The sequence below is a fragment of the Nicotiana sylvestris genome, chromosome 9 (genome assembly GCF_000393655.2).
Source record: "Nicotiana sylvestris chromosome 9, ASM39365v2, whole genome shotgun sequence".
Taxonomy (NCBI): Eukaryota; Viridiplantae; Streptophyta; class Magnoliopsida; order Solanales; family Solanaceae; genus Nicotiana; species Nicotiana sylvestris.
In genome coordinates this window covers 78323637-78338493 of record NC_091065.1, presented here as the reverse complement: position 1 = coordinate 78338493, position 14857 = coordinate 78323637, and the positions used below count along the sequence as shown (strand labels likewise).

At 36.3% G+C, this 14857-nt stretch overlaps 3 protein-coding genes across 3 annotated transcripts; 2 read left to right on the top strand and 1 right to left on the bottom strand.

Annotated features, from left to right (window-relative positions):
• Positions 1-1545: 1545 nt before the first annotated feature.
• Positions 1546-1950, bottom strand: LOC138877813 (uncharacterized). The gene has a single exon (XM_070157454.1). It carries the CDS (start codon positions 1948-1950, stop codon positions 1546-1548), a length of 405 nt encoding a protein of 134 aa, XP_070013555.1.
• Positions 1951-3965: 2015 nt separating this feature from the next.
• On the top strand, positions 3966-10916 carry LOC104231415 (DUF21 domain-containing protein At4g14240-like). The gene is made up of 13 exons (XM_009784413.2): positions 3966-4595; positions 4713-4789; positions 5714-5797; positions 5891-6004; positions 6602-6685; positions 6881-6952; positions 7509-7576; positions 8162-8249; positions 8347-8420; positions 8488-8866; positions 9155-9201; positions 9332-9413; positions 10665-10916. The coding sequence occupies exons 1-13, from the start codon at positions 4346-4348 to the stop codon at positions 10713-10715; spliced, it is 1470 nt and encodes a 489-aa protein (XP_009782715.1). The 5' UTR covers positions 3966-4345; the 3' UTR covers positions 10716-10916.
• Positions 10917-13611: 2695 nt separating this feature from the next.
• Positions 13612-14175, top strand: LOC138877812 (uncharacterized). Its single transcript, XM_070157453.1, has one exon. It carries the CDS (start codon positions 13612-13614, stop codon positions 14173-14175), a length of 564 nt encoding a protein of 187 aa, XP_070013554.1.
• Positions 14176-14857: the final 682 nt, after the last annotated feature.

Genomic DNA, 14857 nt, shown 5'->3' with positions numbered 1-14857 from the left:
ACCTACCTTTCCAACCCTAATGATCTCACCTTTCTTCCCATTTCCAAAGGAGACATTACCTCATTTGAGGTCCTCAAGTGAAAGGAACTGGTTCTTACTTCCTGTCAAATACTTTGAGCAGCCACTATCCATATACCATATTTGGTTGCTCCTATTCACTTGGACCCGCAAAAGGAAATCAAAGGTTAGTCTTAGGAATCCAAACTAGTTTGGGTCCCTTTCTATAGGCAAACAGGTGAATCAGATTCTTTTTAGCCCAACTTGACAGCCTATTTTTCCCTTGAACAAATTCTTTATTCTTTTGACTAGCCTTTTCTTTTGCAATACATTCACTTTTATAGTGAACAGTTTTACCACAGTGTGTGCAAATTTTGTTCTCAGAAAGTGTGAGGTACTTGCTTTTGGGATCCAACTTAGGTGCAGGGGTCCCGTAGCCAAGTCCTCTCTTGTTGCTACTATGGTGTTCGTGTAGCCATGAAAGTGCATCGGAGGACCTGTTTCATTTACAAGTTCTGTCTAGATCGTGCTTAAGCCTATTTAGATCCTCCTTAAGAACTCTTATCTACTCAACTCTTTTGTACAACTCATCTTTTATTTTTCCTACATTTTCTTCTAAAGTGAGTTGTGTGTGATCAACTTTGTTTTTACTAGTTCCTAATTTCAATTTTAGATTTTCAGATATAAGCTCTAGGACAGTGGTGTCAAGTTCATGAACCTGGTTCTTTAACTCAACATTTTTACTTTCACTTTCACTAGCCCTAAGTTCCAGATTTTTGCACTTAGCTTTCAAAATCACACACTCCTTAGATAGTTGTTCCTTTTCATTGTTTAGATCCTCAGATTCATCAATGAAATCCAGGTGTAACTCAGATAGCCTTTCTTTAGACAAAAACTTAATCTTGTCTTTGAGATGAATTATACTTACCTCAGATTCCTCATCGGATTCTCCAATTTCCATAAGTGCTTGTTCATCTTCATCTTCACCCTCTGAGTCCTCATCTGAGCTTTCTCCCCAGGCAACAACCATAGCATTTGTTGATCCTTTGTTCTTCTTGGGTTGAACCTGTTCCTTCTTCCTGTTCCTTTGTTCAACTCTTTCCTTCTTCCATTCAATTTCCCATTGAGGGCAGTTTTTGATGTGGTGATGAGTATTCCCACACTTGTAACACCTCTCATTGGTTTGTTTTTCAGGAACCCTTGGTTTGTTGTAGCTTCCACTTCTTGAAGGACCCTTTCCTCTCATTAGGTACTTCTTGAAGTCCTTTGTGATCATGGTCATTTCATCCTCCTCTAGATCAGCACCTTCAGTGATTCTGAATGCCAGGCTCCTTTCCTTCTTGGGTGCATCCATCTTCATGCTTTGCCTTCTAAGTTCATATGCAGTGAGATTTTCAATTAGCTCATCCAACTTAAGAGTGACAATGTTCTTTGATTCCTGAATGATAGTGATTTTGCTTTCCCAAGTGACTGGCAGAACCCTTGTTAAAATTTTCTCAACTTTGTCCTCTTCAAGAATAACCCTTCCAAGAGACTTAAGTTCATTTGTCAGTGTGGCGAACCTTGTATACATCTCCTTGATGGTTTCCCTTCCTCCATAGTGAAATTCTCATATTGAGAATACAACAGTGTTCCTCTAGACCTCTTCATTTGTGGTGTTCCTGCATGAGCCACTTGCAAAGTATCCCAGATTTTCTTAGCAGTGGTACACCTTTGAATTATACTGTACTCGTCTGGACCAAGTCCACACACAAGCCATTTCTTGGCCTTAACATTCTTTTCCCATTTCCTCAAGTCCTCAGCATTACAATCAGCTTTTGTTTTTGGCACATCTACTCCTTCAGCATTCTTTTTCATGGTAGCCAGGGGACCATCAGTGACAATGTCCCATAGCTGATAGTCTTCTCCGATAATGTGATCTCTCATTCTGTTTTTAAGAGTAGTACTGGCCATTAAAGAGTGGATGTCTATCAGTGGATTGCCCTTCTTAATTTTCAGTTGGTGCGCTCATCTTGATCTGTTCCTAATGTGTTAGCCTCTTCAAGGATAACCTGCTCTGATACTAATTGATGTTTTATACGTCAATACCACACAAGAGGGGGGTGATTTGTGTGGTGACCAATTTTTCGCTTAAACTGTTTATGGAAGGACCTGGTTCTTCTATGTGTTTCAACTACTACTGTTGCGGAATAATAAATATAGAAAGTAAAGAACACAAGTATTTTTACGTGGAAAATACCCGGCTCAAAAGGTGAAAAAACCACGACCTACTACTCAGTAGGATTTTTCCCAATACTTCACTAAATCACTGAGCCAAAATAGCATTTACAAAACTCTTTGTAAACCTAAGGATTACCTCTAATCCCGTTGTAGCAACCAACCTCTAACTGTTGCGACAACTTCAAGTTAACTTTGACTTGAATACTCAAAATACCTATTACAATTGCTTCTAGATAAAGCTGAAAAGTACAATATGAAAACACCTACTACAATTGAACTAGAAATAAAGAAAGACACATAAAACTCTTTATGGAGCTGGTTCTTCAATCTGGTTCATGTAGCTTCAGGTTTGCACACTTGAATTACACATGAACTGCTTGCAAAAAGCCTTGCTATTTTGCTCTCAATTCACGTTTAACTTATGCGTTTTTGTGCAACACTATAATGTGAGAACATCCTGCAATTTATAGAGTTAGTAGAAGAAGAAATAACTAGAGTTCTGATGCAACTCTTCCTTGGTGGAAGAGTTCTAGTTGATTTCAACTTTTAACTCCTTCCCTATCTTGGATAGTGTTCTCTTTGATTAAGGAGTCCCTCTCCTTATCAATTATGCAACATTTTCGATCAGGAGATATTAAATACACCAAGTTAAGCTTACCTCTTTCACTTACATCCCACATACTCGAATTTGCCCATTTTTGTGAACCTGAGGGATGGACCTGGTTCATCCTGAGTTCCTTTGTCAGTCTTTAAAACTAACCTTTACTTGAGCCAACAATAACTATTATTGAATATCGCTTATTATCACATGTTTTAATTGCAAATTAAGAAAAATGTTGTAACTGCTTTGGTAAGTAAAATGAGAATTCACTAACCGCGTTGACTTGCCTGACAACGGTGTTGGGCGTCATCACGACCTGAGGTGAAATTGGATCGTGACAATGATGTAGCTAGCTTACTTGTGGTATATTACTCTAGGATGATTGATTAATTGTGGGCATTTTTGGCTAAAGTAAGATCTAATACATGTGTATTATTTTTAGCTTTTAATTGTGGTTGTGTTGTAAGGTAGATTCCAGTTAAATAAGTCCTTATTTATATTAACTTTGCAGCAAAAAAAAATGAAGGCACTATAGTGCTAGATTCAACTGTATTCTCTATAAAGTGTTGGATTTAATAAGAAGATTTAATGAATGTTATTTCAATAATATGGGTAAGAAATGAAAGAAGACTAAAATAAGAAAAAGAATAAATAATTTTAGAGACAAAAGAGAACTTTTTTCCAAAGGAAAGCCATATGGAGAAATGAATAGCAAAGGTAAAAAAGTGAGGAAGGAAAGTGAAAAAATAAAGAAAAAAGTAAAAAATAAAGAAGAAAGGTGAAAATAAAGCAAACAAGGAGAGTGTAGGCTAATTAGTCATTACACACTATTAGGTAGATTATTTTGTTGGCTTTTTCATCTTTCACGCGCTCTTTAATGAGTTACTATACATATTGTGCCAGATAAGCAATAACGAAGTTTTAATATGAAAGAAAAAATAGTTTAGGGGAATTCTTAGTATAACCCATAATTTAAGTAGTAACCTATAAAAAGTTGATAGTTAAAGAAAATTTTCGGGTATTAACTCTCATATTTTTTGGACTAGAAGTGTGCAATGTGCATGAATTTGCCTTGCTTCCTTGACTCAAACAGACGTCTTATTTGGTCCCACCCTCAGATTTTCCTAGTCCTTTATCTCATGAAAAAAGAACTCAATTGCCGTGGTCCCATTTATTTAGCCCAAAAAGTACAAAGTCCTATAATAGTAAACCTCGGGCTTCTCACCAAATCCGGTCGCCGTCTACGGTGGCCCTCAGCTCACCCCCCCCCCCAACTGTTAATTAATGTAATGTCATTAAAATAGAAACCATCCAAATAACGTAAAACTATCGTCACTTTACTCCTATATTGACAGACATTAAACACCATTATATTTTTTGTTTTACATTTTTCTCTCTTTCTTGCCGTTTGTCACCAACTCTATTTCTCTCTGTTTCTATTTTGTTTTGCTGTCACTTCCACACAACAGCAGCAAAGTCCACCGAAAAACAAAGCAAGTTTCAGCTTCTGAAGAAATTTCCATTGTCATGGGTTCGCTAATGAATGTGGTAGCAATAGCCCTAGCTGCTGGCCGCAAAACAAAGAGACCCTTTGGTGTAGATGATCAGGACATTGAATTTGGGAACCCCTGGTGGTTTGTTTACGCCGGTATTTCTTGTTTCCTCGTACTCTTCGCCGGAATTATGTCGGGTCTTACGTTGGGGTTAATGTCTATGGGACTTGTTGAGCTTGAAATTCTTCAACGAAGTGGTACTTCTACTGAGAAGAAACAAGCAGGTTTGGTTTTAATTTTTATCCCATTGATTTTGCCTGAATACTTGAATTTCTTAATGTGGGGTATTGATTATTTAAGATATTAATGTAATGTTTGAGTTGAGTATTTGTGTTTTTCAGCTACTATTTTTCCTGTTGTTCAAAAGCAGCATCAGCTTCTTGTGACTTTGCTTTTATGTAATGCGGCTGCAATGGAGGTGAGTGATTTCATAGCAAGAACATGCACGGGTTTCTCATACAGTTTCTTTACTAAAGTTAGTCGTAGCTTGATTAAAATTTCTTTATAAAGTCACAACAACAACATACTAGTGAAATCCCACAAGTGGGGTCTAGGGTGTACGCAGACCTTACATCTATTGTGAGAGGTAGAGAGAGGTTGTTTCCGATATACCATCGGCTCAGGAAAAGCATTTTCAAAACAATGAGTAAAAAATTGTGGTAAAAATACTGTAGAAAGGGAAGGAAAAGTACTGCCAGCAAAAGTAGTAAAGATACCCAAATAAAAGAAACTACAATAATAATAATAATTTGAAGAATAAGACGGTAATAGGGTAATAATAATGATGCTGACAAGCACAAGGTGGAGCTAATAGGGTGAATGTTTCCACTGGGTGTACTCAATGACGGATGTAGTGTATTGAATGCGTGCTCAACCGAACCCAAAACTAGTTATTTTTGTTATGAAATGTATATATCATATGTGAAAAATACTAAAATTTCAACAAATGTTAAATTTTGAAGCCATAATTTTAAAAGTACAACGAGTTTCGTCTTAAGAACCTTAAGATTGAATCCATTTGTCTCTAAGCAGGGGCGGATCCAACAGTTCAGCTACCATAGCTTTTATTCTAGACATGGATTTTTAGTATAAAATTCACCGAAATTGCTGAAAAAATTGAGCTATGAACCCACAACTCAAACAAGGTAATGTGTTTCAGTGGTTGAAACTGACATCTTGAAGCCATAGAATTAAAATACTGGATCCGCCTCTATCTCTAAGAATATTATAATAATATCACACAAATACATTGCATGTTTATTTTGGCTATTTTCCGCAATGTGTTGTATTTTGATCAGTAACATTTATAAGTGATACAGTTTCTGTTATGACCATGGTGCAGGCTCTTCCGATATACTTGGACAAAATTTTCCATCCAGTTGTTGCTGTTATTCTCTCTGTTACTTTTGTTTTAGCTTTTGGTGAGGTAAATTGACTTCCACCCACTGTATAACTGCAAGACAAGTGTTTTTGGACTGGGAACTCTAATGATTTCTTTGCTTTTTCCTTGATGATTTAGATTATTCCACAAGCTATATGCTCTCGGTATGGGCTGGCAGTAGGCGCAAACTTAGTGTGGCTTGTTCGTGTTCTTATGATCATTTGCTATCCCATTGCTTACCCAATTGGAAAGGTAAGTTTTAGTTTTCCTGCCGCCACTACTAGTACATGTTGGGTAGTCTACCCCTGTTTTCCTATTTGGATCTTGCTGCACCTTACTTTGGATCTTTTTCAGTTGTGGCATATGTTATAACATCTGGGGTTATAGTGGTCAAAGTACCATAAAGGAAATGCAACCTTTTTGTTGTTGTTGGTATCAAAGAATTCTTTTGATCTTTATGTCAGCACAAATGATATGTCTAACTTTTTCAACTATGTGCCTTTATAAGTATTGCTTGTCAATTTCTATCCAAAAATAGAAAACTATATTGCATATTTGCATGTAGATTGCATCCCTCGTAGGCATTAATGTACTGGTTCAAAGTTCAAATTGTGGTCTAAGCTGTCATGGCAGAATCGCGATCTTATAATACTGTGGCGAGAAAAGATCAGAATTTTCTGCTACAGTTAATATACAGTGTCTAATTCAAAGGGGTCATGCAGTCGATACCTTTTTTACAATTCAAACAATTTCCATGTGAAGTACTTACCGGAAGAAGAAGAGAAAAAGAAAATATAGAACTTGTCCGTGAAATGATCACCTTTAGATGTTGAAATTGATATGGCTTAGGTTCTGGACGCTGTATTGGGACATCATGATGCTTTGTTCAGGCGAGCTCAGTTGAAAGCCCTTGTTTCTATCCACGGTCAGGAGGTAATCATTAATCTCTCTGAATTGGTGTTCATTTTCAGAAGCCTGAAGTTGATTTGGCTGATGTTCATTGCCAATGTTTCGCCTTCTCAAAACTATCATTATTATGTGACATTTTCCTGAATATGGTGACACTTCTCCATTATAAGTGAGTTAATATTGTTATGAAATAACACTATATTCTTATTTCAAGTTTAGGCTGGTAAAGGTGGCGAACTCACGCATGATGAAACTACTATTATTAGCGGAGCACTGGATTTGACAGAAAAGGTTGGCAAAAGGATATTCCCGTCAGTATTTTTTCATTTTACTTCTGTCCTTTGTCTTTTGATCTGGATAGTTTTTGATAAAGCATCTGCTTCGGGCAATCGGGCAAAATAAGACTTCTTAGAGTGACACTGGCCTTCTCTGCTTTCTTAAGATAATTTGGCTTCAAATGGCTACTCCCGTTGTTCCATGTTATATGATGGTGTTTGACTGGGCACATAGTTTAAGAAAGGAAGAAAGATTTTTGCACATATCCTTAGAACGTGTGGTCTTAAACATGACATTAAATTTTAATGGCAATAAGAGCATGCCATTAAGGGCATAATGGGAAATTTAAAGAGTTTCCAAGTATAAAAAGGTTTCATTTTTTTGGCACAAATTACAAAGAAAGAGTGTCATATAAAATAACAAAGGGAGTAATAAACAGATTGTCACAAGTTCATGCAAGTTCCCAATTCATGTCACCCTGATGATTTCTTTCTGTCTTCTAGTAACTTCAGTCAGATATACTCTCACAACTTATAACAACAATGGTTTAAGTTTTCTCAATTATGTGCAGACTGCTGAAGAGGCTATGACGCCTATTGAATCAACCTTTTCCCTTGATGTCAATTCAAAGTTGGACTGGTGAGTTTATGACGGATTGAGTTCCATTTTCTCATGCTAACTATATTGGTGTGGGAAGAATTTTTTTCTTCAAAATGACTATTGTTTGAGCAAGTTTCGTTCGTGACATGTCGATGCCTCTCATTCTTCATGATTTTAATTCCTTCTGAAATGGTACATTGACAAGGAACTCAAGCATGCTGTTTTATTTCCTTTGTTGCTAAATTCTGCATCTATTGTCCAATTGCTTGAAAACTTAAGAGGGTCATAACAAAATCCATACATAGTAGCAGATTTATTCTTCTAGAGAGAGAGCAACTGAAAGTTCTGCTTTTGCATGAACTCCAAAGCTATAACTGAAGTTTCAAGAGAGGATTATAAATATAACAGAGATCACTCAAGATGCTTAAGAAACTACAATCACTTTCTTTGAGGTACAAATTGAAGCTTGAACTACTGTTGCTATTTTTGGTCCTTGACACCCCCCCCCCCAGCTACACACACAAAAACCCACCCACCCAAAGAAAAAGTGAAAAGTTTGTGGCAAGGAACTGTTTTCCCGAGGAGAGACAGATTTTCTTTATCTAAGAAGCTCCTCTTATTCAGGGAAGCAATTGGGAAAATCCTGGCACGAGGTCATAGCCGTGTTCCTGTTTACTCTGGACATCCGAAGAACATTATTGGACTTCTACTGGTTTGTGTGAATTCAGATCTCAAAATATTTCATTTTCTATGCCTCTGTTGGCGATTTAATAAGAATCATCTTCCCTTTTTGCTTCTACGGGATACAGGTAAAAAGCCTTCTCACGGTGCGTGCTGAGACAGAGACCCCCGTTAGTGCTGTTTCCATCAGGAGAATGCCTAGGTACATTATCTGTTGATTTTTGATGTGGGGTAGCTGAGAAATATATACTCACACATAAATGTTTCAGGGTACCAGCAGATTTGCCTTTGTATGATATTCTCAATGAATTTCAAAAGGGGAGCAGTCATATGGCAGCTGTAGTGAAAGTAAGCAAGAAAAGCTACAACCTTGCTTCTGATCCAGCTGTTGAAAATGGCAGAGGAAACAAATTTTGTAATGGGGACTCACAGTTAACTACACCATTACTGTGCACGCATGATGAAAAGTCAGGCACCATAATTATAAATGTTGATAAGGTCTCAATGCAGAATCAAGAAGCTAAATTACCCTCTTTGCATCAAAATGGTGTAGAAACGAATAAATCAACATATCTACCAGAAGATATTGAAGAGGGGGAAGTCATTGGCATCATTACGCTGGAAGATGTTTTTGAAGAACTCCTGCAGGTAATCTGCTTCTTCATTGTCTTCCCAGTGTGTACCTTATGGAATATCTTATTGCTTGCAACTAATTGCAAGTTCTCAAGTGAGGCTTCTGAACATCCTGTTCTCCCACCTCTAAAATGGGTTAAAATATCATGAATTGTCATTATCTAACTTTACCTTTTTATAAATAAAAAAAAGAATTTTCACTATCCAATTAGACTTATCTTCCTTTTGCTGAATGCTTTTTTTCCAACTTTGTCAATATCTGAATCAACATCCTACTTTTGACTGGATTCTTCATGGATGCAGGAGGAAATCGTGGATGAGACTGACGTCTATGTTGATGTTCACAAAAGGTCTTAATTACTTTCTAAGTTGTCTGTTTTTGGATGATAAATAGTGTTCACTGTTATAATGGTCACTAGTAGCATTGCTGTATGGTTCTAAGTTGTTGACTTTCTCTTTTTGGTACAATCTGTATTTTAGAATACGTGTAGCTGCTGCAGCTGCTGCTTCATCCGTTGCTCGAGCACCGCCTTCTAGGAAAGCGACAGGTCAAAAGGCTTCGGTAAGTCTCAAACAATCTCTTCTGATATTACCTCATGTAGAGATGAAGTGTTATTGCATGTTGGAATTTTTTGTCAAATCTCTATCACATTAGTGTACGTGTTCTGTGGTTCAATGAGCAAGGTCTAAGATAAAACTGTACTGCTATAATATCATAAGTCAAATTCTCAGTGTGCATTCTTTGATGTCTAAACAAGAATTGTTTATTGAAAATGTATTTATTTCCTTTTCTTTGGATATGCTGGTTGTTGCTGCATAAAATTTCATGCTTTTGTAAGTTAGGATGAGGTGGAACAAAATTTATCACACAATCTATTACATGTGTGTGATGTAATGTCATAAAGCAGAATCTATCTTTTTCTGAAGGACAATTTAAGGATCGTCTAAGAAGCAATTTCTTAGTTCTCCTTTTTATTTGTGCTTGGGTATAATGAATATCAGAGAGTAAAACTTTACTTCTTTGTCACAGTGCTCAAGCTAAGAGGTGTGGGAAAATACTAATTTGCTTTTTGTTGTTTTGATAAATCAAGTAAAGATACTAATTTGCCTTTGATGACCAAATTGTTTACCATTCTATGAGTAGTGATAGAAGCTGATAGAGACAGAGGGTCTTTTGTTAGATATCGTATAATTTCAAAGTTACCCAGACATTAGATTCAATAGTAACCAGTGGAAAAGAAATTTCTGATTCAGCATATTCTATGCTTGAATTATTTGTCTTCAGACTATATTTGTTCATTCTAAGAAATCCAATGACAAAAATTGAAAAGGTACTAAAAGTGACATTGGTCATTGGATATCAATATAGGCTTTCAAATAGGGTATTGGAATGCTGCTTGAGTGCCATATTTGGCGTGGTATTGCAATTTTGCATTCTTCTTGATGGAATGTACATACATAACTTACGATCTTCAACAGCACGGGCAGAGCTGCATGGTTTGAAAGGAGTTTAATTGAATCCCTTTTGTTAGAAAATAAAATAATACTGTGCAAATTGGGGAAAAACAATTTTTTTTTGGGTATATGTATGTGTGTGTGTTTCTTAATCCGCTTGACATAAAGGAAGCTTCTAGTTTAGCAGCAAAGGTGGCTCAAAAGGTGCTTTAGGTCGCAAGTTTGAATTTTAGGTGTGACATTTTTGCATCTTTTGAATCTCCTTGTTAGAATTCTTGGCTCAGTGTAACAGAATTGATCCACGGTGTCTGATTACTTGCTACAGCTAACTTGTCATACATTTCATTGAACTTGTCAGGGAGGGCAAGCAAAGCAAGGACGGACGCAAAAGAAGTCAGTTGAGGGATGATTCCACGAAGATAATGGGGAGAGGTCTCTAGCACTAACATGTGGTTTACGAAGCGTAAACCGAACCATGCAGCTGTAGTCTGTATAAAAAATTTTGTAGTCATTTTCAATTAATCAGGCAATGTAAATTGTTGCAGTTTACACTATTTGATACTCTTGTTTTCTTCAGTAGAGATTTAAGTTGTGCCCCAGTTACTGTAAATGTTATGATAAGCAAAGGTTAAAAAAGTGTAAATTAAGCATGCCTATATTGGAGATGCGGGGTATCGATCCCCGTACCTCTCGCATGCTAAGCGAGCGCATCTGAGCTACATCCCCACTGCAATCTTGCGTGACCTATCTGTTACACTTTTTTTTTTTTTTTTTTTTTTTTGGTTTAAAAGATAAACATAGATTAGATTAAAGATTGCGTACAGACACTGGATGCCCGTAGTGCATCCTCATACATACCGATGCACCAGCAGTGGGTGCTAAAGTATTATACCTAACTATATTACTACCACACCTATGATTGTCACTATTACCATACGTATGTACAATATCGTAATTATCAGAGTGAGGCCTATTGTCATTCAAAACAATTTCCTGCACTGCACTCTTCTCTTGCTCAAAAACTGCACATGCAAAATCTGGGCTGCCCTCAAAAATATGCACCATCGGTTGAATGCCAAAATTGCAGCTTTCCTTTGCTAGTTTATCTGCAACTCTATTCTGTTCTCTGTACGCATGCAACACTGTAGGTTTACCCAACCTGTCCAGGAGGTACCTGCAGTCAGAAATTAAGTTATTAGGTGCCACCTTATTAGAGTTGAGGAGCGTTATGATATCCTTTGAGTCCACTTCAACTTCCAGTGGTAAAAGATTATGCTCGAGAGCTAATTGGAGACCCTGTATCAAAGCACGTAGTTCTGCAGAAGAAGGCGAATCAGTTGTTATTGCTGCTGCGAATCCTAAAATCCATTCAGCATTTCCATTTCTTATCAGTCCACCAATACCAGATTTGCTCAAAGTATGGGCTCCGTCAGTGTTTAATTTGTAAAACGGATATTTAGGAGGTTTCCATTTAAGATTCTGTTGTCGCTTTTTCTGAATAGTGTGTTTTTTGCTACAAGATATGTGAATTCAGCAACTTGTTGAGTAGTTAATTTTGTGGAAGCTGGTGATGTAATATGACTATAGCAGTTATTATTACGTGCTAACCAAATATTCCATAAACTTATGGACAAGTATGTAGCCGGATTTATTTTATATGGAAATTGAAGGTCCTTGCAATTTATAAGTTGATGAACTCAATTAGAAGCACGAGTTCCTTGAAAATGATGATTAATGAATTCAAGAATGCCTAAATTCTGCCAATATGTTTTAGCACTTGTGCATTCTAGGAATAAGTGATTAATGTTTTCATCTGCCCTATGGCAATGTTGACATGTAGCATCTTGTATTACATTGATATGTTTGAGATAGTGGGCAGCTTCGTTTTGTTAAGAAGCCAAATAAACCCTTGGATTTTGGGTTGGATCGGTAACTTCCATATCCACTCAGAATTTTTATAAGTAGGATTTGAAATATTATGAAGTGCATCTAAGATACCATACATAGACTTAGTACTAAAAAGATATGTTGGGGTTAAGCCCCAGGAAATACTATCAATTTTATTACTGTACTTTGAAATGTCAATAGATTGAATTAGTTGGGTAATGTTCTTGGGCATCTCGAATGGAAGTTTATTCCAATTCCACCCTTCGTTATCCATGAATGAAGAGATAGTCATATTTTGATGCTCTAAGGGTAAGGGACCATAAATAACTGATCTGATGGATATACCAGGCGCAATCCATGGGTCATCCCATAGTTTAATGTGAGTGTCTCGTCCTATATTCCATTTTATACCTAGCTGACATAGATGCCAACCATTAAGTATATTAGATCAAATATGAGAATGATTTTTGATATGAGAAGTATAAATATATTTGGACAGTATACCTATCTGTTACACTTGATACCTAAGTACGGTGGCAGATTCATATTTGGCATTTTTGTATGGATATACTGTCCACTTTTGTGTGTTTCTTCCGCTACAAACAACCAAGTTTAGATTCAGATTAAATGCGTTTAAAAAGATTTTCCTTATTTTTTAAATTTTATATCTAATTAAACACTGAAACATAAATTAAAGCAGAGGGAATATTATTGTAACTACTAGTATAATAAAGATATTGTTATGAATAGAATTCTATTTAGAGTGAATGTCTATCTTGTAGAGAGTTTTACTTTGTGGCTAAGTCATTTTTCCCCTATAAATAGAGGGGTCTTACCCCATTGTAAATCATCCCAAAATTCAATAAAAATTTCCTCTCTTTCTTTCTCTGCAATATTGTTCTTCTACTTTTATTGTTTTATCACACGTTATCAGCACGAGACTCTACCGTCTCAAGAAGATTAAGGTACAACTTTTCTCCTCTTTTAATTATGACTGATATTATGAAAAGAAAGTTTGTTGCCCTTGAAGTTTCGGGCAAAATGCTGAAATCCATTTAGATGCAATGGGTCTTGGAGACGCCATTTAAGACAAAACTAAAGTATCCACCCAAGACTGTGCTAAGACCTTGATTTTCTTGCGTCATCACCTTGATGAAGGGTTGAAAATAGAATATCTCACAGTCAACGATCCACTTGTTTTGTGGAATGGCTTAAAGGAAAGATATGACAACTTAAAGTTGGTCACTCTTCCACAAGCACGATATGATTGGGCTCATCTGAGGCTCCAAGACTTTAAGTCTGTTTCTGAATATAATTCTGCGATGTTCAGAATTACTTCTAAATTGAAACTCTGTGGAGATACTATCACTGATTATGATATGCTTGAAAAAACGTTCACAACGTTTCATGCCTCCAATATGGTCTTGCAACAGCAATACAGAGAGAAAGGTTTCAAAAAGTACTCTGAGTTGATTTCTCTTCTCCTTGTGGCTGAGCGAAACAATGACTTGCTCATGAGAAATCACGAAAATCGACCCACTGGGTCTACACCATTGCTTGAAGTGGATGAGGTGTATTTCCATTATGCTAAGCGTGGAAAAGGTCGTGGCCCTATTCGTGGTCGTGGTCGTGGTCATGGTCGTGGCCGTGGACAAGGAAGAAATTTTCCTAGTGTTGATCAGCCCCCAAAGAAAAATAACCACCAAAAGTGGAAAGGGAAAGATGAGAAACCAAAGGCAAATGGTTCAAAAACCGAATGTTATCGTTGCGGTGGAAAAGGTCATTGGGCAAATATTTGTCGTGTACCAAGACATTTGGTTGAGCTTTATCAAGCATCTCTAAAGAACAAAGGCCCTGAAGCTAATTTTGTCTCTGACAATGATTTTGACATCACCCACTTGGATGTGGCAGATTTCTATGAGCACCCTGATGGGAAAATAGACCACTTGATCGGTGATGGATGCGTGGTTAAAGATGATTGAGTAGTTTAATTTTATTTTTCCTATTCGTAGTAGCTAGTGAATAAATATCATGTAATCATAATTTTGTTTTACATGAGTAGTAGTCATTAGTATTATTTATTTTATAAAATAGTGTTAGTTCATTTTGATTAAATATAATTTTATGGGATAGTATCAATTCGCTTTAAAATAATGTTTTGGCTTGCTTAGTCTTCTCAAAACAAAGTATCCAAATTGATCAGTTTGCTTAATATCCGTTTTAAAACAATGTGTGCTAAATCACGTTACATGTAAAACTTACATTATTCATACTTCATTACATAATCTGTTATGATCCCTTGTTACTTTATCCTTACGTGTTCGTACTTCCGAGAACATACAATTATGGTTTGCGAATGTTTATATTTTATACATTTATTATAACAACAAAATGATACTTCAAGTTACTAGTTTTGTACCAACAAATAAAGAAAAAAACGTGTTGTTATTCATACTAATGTTTATCGTATATTTTTTTTTGTATGTCAAACAATGGGAAGCAAATATGGATATCTCATAAAACAAACTTGGATCAAAGTTCAACTGTAAAAATATTTGTTTAATTGATTCATGTACGACACATACAATATTCAAAGAGAAGAAATATTTCTCTCATTTAAATATGTGTAAGGCAGATGTTACTATAATTTCTGGCAGTAGTAAA